Source organism: Aphis gossypii, chromosome 2 (assembly GCF_020184175.1).
Source record: "Aphis gossypii isolate Hap1 chromosome 2, ASM2018417v2, whole genome shotgun sequence".
Lineage (NCBI taxonomy): Eukaryota > Metazoa > Arthropoda > Insecta > Hemiptera > Aphididae > Aphis > Aphis gossypii.
In genome coordinates this window covers 79,732,732-79,742,346 of record NC_065531.1, presented here as the reverse complement: position 1 = coordinate 79,742,346, position 9,615 = coordinate 79,732,732, and the positions used below count along the sequence as shown (strand labels likewise).

At 31.3% G+C, this 9,615-nt stretch overlaps 1 protein-coding gene across 4 annotated transcripts in view; it reads right to left on the bottom strand.

Annotated features, from left to right (window-relative positions):
- Positions 1 to 160: 160 nt before the first annotated feature.
- Positions 161 to 9,615, bottom strand: part of LOC114123034 (adenylyl cyclase 78C) — a 60,615-nt gene continuing 51,160 nt past the window's right edge. For 2 of the 4 annotated variants that reach the window (XM_027985879.2, XM_027985880.2), the window contains one exon: positions 161 to 5,144. In XM_027985879.2, the coding sequence (XP_027841680.2) occupies positions 4,633 to 5,144 (512 nt within the window). In that variant the 3' untranslated portion in view covers positions 161 to 4,632. Of the gene's footprint in view, positions 5,145 to 8,998; positions 9,520 to 9,615 lie in introns of those variants that run through there. The other 2 variants (XM_050202090.1, XM_050202091.1) reach the window with 2 other exon arrangements.

Genomic DNA, 9,615 nt, shown 5'->3' with positions numbered 1-9,615 from the left:
TTACAAAAAACGTTGTTTACCTACCTCCGGGTATTTCGGTCTATGGGTGTTGGGTTGTAGTAACAGCAGAACACGGACGAGTGTTAGGACGGTTAACATGTATTTACACGGGTATACAAACGTACAGGTAATAATACGTTTTTAATGACGAACAAGAGGGTAAATTTTTAAAAATTTTAATTATGTTTATCTTACAGTAATAGAAACACAATATTATACACATGTAGGTAAATAATAATAATATGTTGGTAAGTACTAAATATATTCAAAGGTCGTTGGTTCGATTACACAGTACAAAATGGGAATAGTATAAATTATAATATGAACATTTGAACAAAACACACTTACGTCTAACAGAAATAATAATATTGTTTTAAACATACTCAGTGCATTAGCATTCAAAGGCGTTGATGGGGCGGAGAAAAGTAATTGAATACCTAATATATATATATTATATAGATACGAACGTTGCGGTGTACGACATATCAATAATACATTATAGGGGGTTTGGGGGCTGAAATAAAAAAAAATCTCAAATTTCTAAGATAAAAAAGATCTAATGTTATTTTTTCGTATAAATGAAAATATGCCATATTTATTGAACTACAAGTTCATAATATTTTCTGCCTTGGAGGGGGGGGGACAAGTCGCAAGTGCCCTATCTTGTCTCCCCCAATGGGCGCCCATGGTTATAGGTATCTATATCGAATTCTCTATAGATTATTAGTGATCGATCACGAAGAGGTGGGCGGCGCCTGCGCGTGAGCTGGTAGAATGGTTGTAAAGTAAATTATATTACCTAAGTATGACAAAATACGTTTGAAAATTTCCAATATGGGTACCTATCGTATTAAGATACAAATATGCGCGTGTGTGTGTACAGTCAATGCCGTGCGCAGAATGGTTTTGGGGCTAAAGCCCCCCACTCAAAAAAAAAAGATTACGCGTGAGGAAAGTTTTTGAAAATGTGTAAGCCTCCCCCCGAACAAAAAAATACCGAGCGCGTCCGTCTTACAATAATACGCATATATTTGGCCACCATCAATTTGCGATAAGTCGACGGATGTCCTACTGCCCGAGTTGATTCCGTGATTAACGACAAATCATCATAATATATCGGTAAGTATCAGTGGCGTGCACAGCTTTTTTGAATGGGAGGGGATATTCATTTTGATCTACGAGCGAAATCTTGAATTTTAAACCTAAATTTTTTTTTAATAACCCCCCCCCCTCCGTGAGCACGCCACTGGTAGGTATTTATATGGCTGACCGAATAGTAACGTGAAGTATGAAAAACCACGTTTTTTAGACATATTTCATTCAAAACAAACGACCGACGATGTCCGTATCGACGCAGTGGCGTATTTGTCTACAGAATTTTTACAGAGAATCGAGGTAGATACATAAAAAATAATTTCAAACTCGAAATTTACATTATTTATAAACATAATTATATGTTTATAACGAATCCGTTACATAGAATTTATCGGATTACAATATCTATACACAATTTAATATGAGATATACTTAGATGTCTGAAACATTTTTTTTTTATCGACCAAATTATATATATTATGATGGATAGGCACCGCGATGTTTTTTAATAACTTGTGTAATATAGCATTGAGTGGTAGACTCGTATAATTTTTATAAGGAACTTATTTGTACGTTGGTTTTGCAGATCACGTAACGAAATTAAAAATCGAAAAACGGGGTAGAAACCTTGAAATTATAAAATGGGCGCCGAACGGAGAAATAAATAATTTCCAAAATGTCATCCCCGGATACACCGCTCCGACGAAAACCAGTCGGGTACCTATGTATATAAAACAATTTCCTAGAATAGTTTTTCTTGGTTAGAAAAATTAGAGAGAGAAAATCGATATGAGTATTTTAAATAATCCGTATATAAGCATTCGTATAATAAATGAGAATAATGTTTTCTGCAATTATTACAATTTTTTCAAGGGAAACGAAAATTTAAAATGTTAGGCTCTCATAAAACGTTTGGAATCACTGCTTTACGACCATATTATATGAGTATCAATAAAAAATCTTAACATTTTTTAAGCGTCCGTTCGTACCTATATATGACCTATGGGTAATTATAGGTGTGATCATAAGTCTCGTATCATAATAATAATATAATGATAATAATACACTAATAATAATAATAATAATAACAATAATATTTAATAGTAATAGACTATGTCATACACACCTCTTATAAGTTATATTGTACATTACGACTAGGTTAAGTGAGGGATCGCGTTTTCTGATTTTCAACACTGCTTATGCTTATAAATGGTATTTTTTTTTTGTTATCGAGACATCTGTACATTTTTAATAACTTTTCGCGAAAAACAAAAACCTGGTTTGATCTTAATTGATTTTCATTTTAAGACCCATCATAAAAATGTTGGTTAAATCATAGCATTAAATATTAGTATAAATTAAATAGGTACCCATAATCCATATAGTCTATATATTATATAGGTATATATATAGCCATACAAGGTGATTCACTAATCATACTCGTGCACATTTTTCATTTAATAATGAATTTAATTTCAAAAATATTAATTGTTTGTAATATCTACTTACAAGTGTCATATGGAAATACTGCGAACTGTTGTCTTTCATATGAGAACTCTATTTTTTTGCTATAAATTATTTACTAAATAATTTTGATTTGGGTAACTAATTTGAAGTTCTAATTAGTAGTTTTTAACAATTAAAAATTATTTAAGTGCTAAACATAATAATCCTTAAAATCTACAGTGTTATTATATTTGAATCATTTTTACAATAAATAAATATTGGTAGATGGATTGATATTAATTAGGTAGGTAGGTACCTACTAAAACTATGATACCATCACTATAGCAGTACAGCTCACTTATCCCCTAAACCCATTATAATAATGGTTCTATTATCCTTAGTACATAAAGTTAAATAACACAATGTCACAATAACGCTATAGTATAACTACTAATCCAAATTTAGATTTTGATACGTCATCAGTTTAGACTTTAGAATATTATTCGCTAAATAATTTATACTATAGAAAAGGGCACCTATTATCATTTGAAACACAGAAGTTTGTAACTCTACATAACACTCCTTAAGAAGTACAAAATAAAAATCCTGATCTTAAATATGGCCCCTTTAAGTATATTTGAAAATTCTCGAAATCAGATTTTGAATAACTGTGTTACTGAAGAAAAAGTAAAGGTGAGCATGTTCAGTGAATCACCCTATAATAAAAAACCTTTTATTTTTTTCCTATATAAATATAGTTGAAATCTTGTGACAAAGGATCCTTTTAACAAATTTTAATATTTTACATTATACAAGATCAAAATAATATAGAACTTGTAAAGTTTGTACACGATTTAATGATATTTTATTTATTAAATTCAATCGAATAAATAGATAGTAAATATTAAAAAAAAAACTTAAAAATTTAAACTTGATTGTTTCTCTTGAAAAGTTAAAAATGTAAAAAAGTACCTTTTAATAAATATCCATTACAAGTTTTTAATGCAACAATTTACGTAGTATGCACTTTATATAGATAATATGTGTACCTTATATGTATTAAGTCAAAATATCCAAACCAAAATAATTTATATTTTATATTGCTAATGATTTTACTCCGATATTAGCTAATCTGTAAAGTTAATAATAAGGGAATATTATCTAAGGTTACAGTATAATATTATGCATTATACAGGGTGGTATGTGTGTGATCGATATTAATAGAACATTCGATTTTCAAACTTAATGATTACCTATTTATTAAAACCAATATGTATAATAATTAAAAAATTTGTTTAAAATTGGTTCAGGTTAATCAAAAATATATGAATGTTCGGAAATTATAGTTTCGAAAATATGACTAGAATAAGCAATTGCATTGTGTGGATGGGGTATCAAGACTTATAATAATATTAATATCTAGTTTAGAGTTATGAAAGATGAATCTTAAAATTGTAAATGCTTTATTTACCACTGTAATTAATTAATTTTTACCTGGAATTTTTCCTAGATAAATATTTTGTTCGTGGATATTTTGACTTAGAATTATTTTATAAGAATATTAGTATGTTTTTTAAAAGAAATGAATTTACCGTAAAACTGTATTTCACTCAAACACGCGACTCGTTAGATTCGTACAGGTCTAAAACTGCCGTCGGTCTTCCCCACCCCTAAACGGTGAGTTTTGCATTCGACAGGACACATTTCCTGTGAATTTATCATATCGTGGTAAAATATACAATATTAAATAGGTATATATAGGTAGTTAGATAGTATTAAAAAACATAATATGTTTATGCGCACAAATTTCTAATACATAATAATAATAATAATAATATTATACTTAATGTGATTTCAGAGGTATATAATACATATTTTATAATATAATATAATATAAATATAGAGAACAAATTAATACTTTAGCAAACCTTCGAATGTATCCCATGTCAGACGTTCGCCTTCCGTATAAATAATAATAATAATAATAATATAAAGTAATCGTATGATTATAATAATAATAATAATAATAGTAGTAATAATACGGACTCTGTTCCGCTACACTCAGAACGCCGCACCGGTGCATCATCATCATCACCTCGGGAACGAGTCGGCGGTCGCCGCGAAGGTGCGGGCCTGGAGGTTCATCGAAGCCGACCTCGGTGGGCTCCGTCGCGGCGGCGGTTTCTCGGCGATGGGCGACACCGACTTGCAGTACCTGAGCGACGAGACGGCGGTGGCCGTCCTGTGGTTCTTGCGCGCGTCGATTCGCGCGACCACCGTGGCCGTGGCCGTCCCGTTGTCGTGTTGGCGTTGCGGCGCGAAACCGGACGCGCACAACAGGCGGCTGCCGCCCGCCGCCACGGCCCTGGCCACCGGGCTCGCTGCGCCGCCGCCGTCGTGGGACGTCTGTTGCCGCTGTTGTTGTTGTTGTTGTTGTTGTTGTTGTGGTTGTGGTTGTGGTTGTGGTTGTTGTTGCGGTTGTTGCCGCGATTGTTGTTGGTGACGGTTGGACACGCGAAAACTGCTAAAGTTCACCAACCGGCCGGGTTGCGTGCGGTGGTACTGCGATTTGGTGCGCGTCAGGTTGTTGTTGCTTGCAACATCTGCAACACGCGCGCGCGCTCGCATCAGTCAAGCGTCGTGGTACGCCACGAGGACGTTAATAATAATATCGGTAGGCGTGTTAAAGATAGGTACTTATAAGTATAAGTATAAGTATAAGTATATATATTATATATAGGCGGTGGAACAACGACACGAGTGCAAAATATGACGTTATAATTCTTCAGAAATCGGCGTGATTTTATTTAATCGTACGGTTTGTATAGTTTAGACCACATAAGCAATATGATAGTCTAAAAATGTAGAGATTTTTTTTTTTTAATGGAAAATTTAGTTGAAATCTAGCCTTTAGGTTTTTGTTTTTTTTTTTTTTAAAAAAAAAAAGAAGAAATTAGCACTCTGCGGCTTGTGAAGAATTACGACTGTGTCATTGTCCCTTCAGAAAATGTCAAATAATTATAAGCGTTTTCGACATTTATAATAACATTATAATTTTTATACTATAGTAGGGGTTCTGAAAAAACAAGTCCAAATTATGATTTGAAATGTCAATGTTTATTATTTATATTTATATAACTATTATATATAACTTATATTTACAAACCGAAAATCAAAAAAAAGTGTGAGTATAGATATAATAATAAAAAAAAAGTTATGACCCGAAACTTAAATATTTACTATTCATATTATTTACAAAAAATTAAAACAAGCTTTTTTAGAACTGTTTTTAGTTGTATTTTGGTATAATATTAGATGTCAGAAAGCTTTGTAAATGTTTTTTCTTATATTCAGTAACAGGAATACCATTATAATATTATTTTACGTCTTTTTACATCATTATATAATTTTTACGCTGGAACGCATGAACAATCGAAGTTTAGCGGCTATTAGATGTAAACCAGTGGCGCGCAGTGAATATTTTATTATTTAAAATAATCTTTTAAATTAAATCTTTTAAAAAAACGTATTTTATTGATGAAAATAACAATATATTTAAAATGTATTTATTAAATAAAAGTGTATTGACGATGATAATTATTGTTCAATATTCAATAGCGAAATGTTGAAATTACGTTTTTAGAATTAAAGCGATCATCGAACGTAGATATACCTTTCTACTTCAACTGGTCATTCCTGTGATAACGATCAGGGCTGGGCAACTAAAATACGAGTGCTTTTTTAAAGAAATATTGTCTGTACAAAAAAATCTAATTTATTTCGAAAAAACCTGATAAATTGTTTTAAAATGAATACTCGCATAAGAAAGTAGTCATTTTAATGTATAAACCGCATTGTCATCTAACATAATAAATTTAATTCTTCCTTTGCTATGCTCCGCTTACCTATAGCTTGTCCTGACCGCACGCCACTGGTGTGAACATAATATCTATTGACGAATCGCACAGTGAGCTAATATAGGTATATGGTAACTCACCTTAAACACGATATAGGTAGTGGCCAACGATTGATCCATTAAATTTCAGAGAACCATTTAATCAATGATTTTTTTTTTTTAATGTGACCCAGTATAATATTTTATACTCGTATTAAATTATGTGTTGTACTCACGCACCATATAGTATTTTTGCAGGAATTAAAACCTTGATGTTTTTCTTTTAGTAGTTCGGTTACAAAAAGAACAATTTTGATTTCTATCATGGAGATACAGGTTATATAAAAGATAAAAATTGAGTCGGTTTCAGTTCTTAAATCTAAAAGTATTTTGATAGGTATTTCCCTTACTTCCCAGCACATTACGAGTGGTGGGCATTTTGATTTACTTCATACTATATTATATGTATATAATACAACAGGATTTATGAAGCTATAATAGATTTCAAAATCTTAATATTTATATTTACGTAATAGTATTGTCGTATATTCATAGCGATTCTTACATAATACAGTTGCACATTTGAAAAATCAAAACTTTTTTATGCCGAGTTAATTAAAAATCACCACAACTGCAGCATGTGTTAGGAATGTTAAAATGCAGGTTAACAGTTGTGTGCCTGTGCCCAATAAGCAAAATTTTAGAAAAAATTATAAATTTGATTAACTTACGATATTATCCATGTATGAATACTATTTTGACGTCTGAATAAACAATCGATTGAAAATATTATGTATATTTTGTTCATGAAAATATGCGGGAAAACGTGCCTAAGATTATAATATCATATTGATATCGAAATGTTATTGGCCAAAAATTGAGCCACCGAAATGTATTTTTTCTAAGTAAATTTTATTCCAAAATTTTTCGAGGAGTAAAAAAATAAACATTCAAATCTCAGAGTTCATTGGATAATCTCAAACAGGGGAATCAAAATATTAAAATCCACAGGAATCCTTCTTAAGTTGGGAGAAGTTGAAAATATAAATCAGACAAACCAGACAATAGTATCGATTCTCTTCGTGTTTGAAAAATATTACACACACCGGAAACAAACAAACAAACCGTAAATTAAAAACCATGGACTAATACATATCTTACGACGACGACGTCCGTAATTGAGATATAAAAATAACGATTTATAAAAAATAAAATAAAACGAAAATATAAACGGCGAGACATGTTTCACAGCGAAACGATAACCAGTATACGTTTTCTGATTCTCCTTACAGGCCTGTCTGAATGAGACAAATTTGACATCGTCTCATAAACATTTGTATACTTTATTTGGATGTATAAGGTTGACCCGTAAAGCTGGACATCACCAGCTCACGCGCGCGGAATGTAAGTAGTCGTATATACCATACCTATATTCCAAGAATACTATATGAAAAAAAGAGAGAAACTATCTATAATATAAACATAAAAAATGATACCGCATATATTATATTAATAGTTATTACATTCAAATTTATAGAATAACGTTTGATTCAAGTATGATAAAATCTAATTATTTGTCTGCGTTCTAAGTAGGGTAGGTATATTATGTTGTCTCGTTATTGTTTCAAGCCATAACGCTGTTTCGTTACTGCAGCTAAGGTTTTACCTTTATAATAATGTATTGTCCTTACCTATAATAAAAAAACCGGTGATCTAAACTCTAACAGGACATGCTCTAAATAAATTATATGTTAAAGTGATAAATATAATAAATAAAAAACAAGTTAACAAACACAAAAAAAAAATGTATGTGAGGTGATGGTATTATATCACTTTCCGCAATTGCGCCACTGCGCTATATTAAAATCGTAATAAATACTCGTTTATTGTGCGCGGACGTGAAATAGTTGCTCGCCGATATTGGAATTCGCCAAAAACGTATAGCGGCGCACTGTAAAGAAAACGACTGCAGTTGAAATACCGATTGAAAAAAAAAAACGGTTTAGTCGTGTATAGTTCGACCTCCGACAAAAATTTGACGTGCTTCGTACAGAATAACTAAACGTCATTCCTCAAATGTTTTTATCCAATTGCGGTTTAACATAAAATCGAACTTGTCGGACTCGCCGTATATCTACCTTTATTTGCATATATATATAGTAATATTTTTTTCTACACTTTTTTCTCATCGTATTAAAGCTGTGAGTCATAAAAAAAAACCACGTTTTCTTAAACGGTATATAGGTAGTAACAGCATATATTCACATGCATGTAAATGTCACACCAGGTAATATAATGTGAAAACATAAAACGCACGTTTTCACTTTGAAATTTGTTCCACTTTAACGGAAGATGATAGACTCTTACAAAAATTCATCATAATCTTTCAAAAATATTACACACGTAAACTTTTATAAAAATATTTTAATGCATAACTGTTGTATTTGACTGCAAATTTACATAAACATTTTATATAATAATAGTATCTTTATATACATGCATTACATTTCAAAGTTAAAGTTAAATATAATATATTATTTAGTTACTTAAAAGTTGATGTTTGAAAAAAAAAATAACAAAGATTAAATAAAATATGTAAAATATATACGCGGCAACAAAAAAAGATTTTTCATGCTTATTTTTCTGAACGATGAGCATGGAAACTGAGCACGTTACACAAGATAACGAATGTATATATATATATATATACATAATTATATATAGTTCAGAAAACGTGAAAAACCGAGAAAGTTCTAACGTTTCATTTTATGATACGATGGCAAGGAGATTATTAGCATATAACATAGTTTATTTATTATAACACTTTTACATAATATAGTGTTTTATTTTGTAACCGATATGTGTTCACGACCAAGGAACTGCGTATTTTCTGCATGTGATAACTATATTATTATATTAGGTCTAAAACGGACTCGCGTCGACAACGGTTTTGGATATCTCATACGACCATTCCGTAACAGGCCGTGATGCTGCAGTGTATAAATATCGATTTTATATTCTCCACACGCGTGCCATCATCATACATATTATATATATCTGCACCCACTGCAGTCTGATCATTCCTGTAATAATATGTGAATTTTGTTGAAAATAGGGGTGGTTGACGACGTCCTGCAGAAAATCGGGTGTCATCTGATCGAAAACCGAATAAACAAACC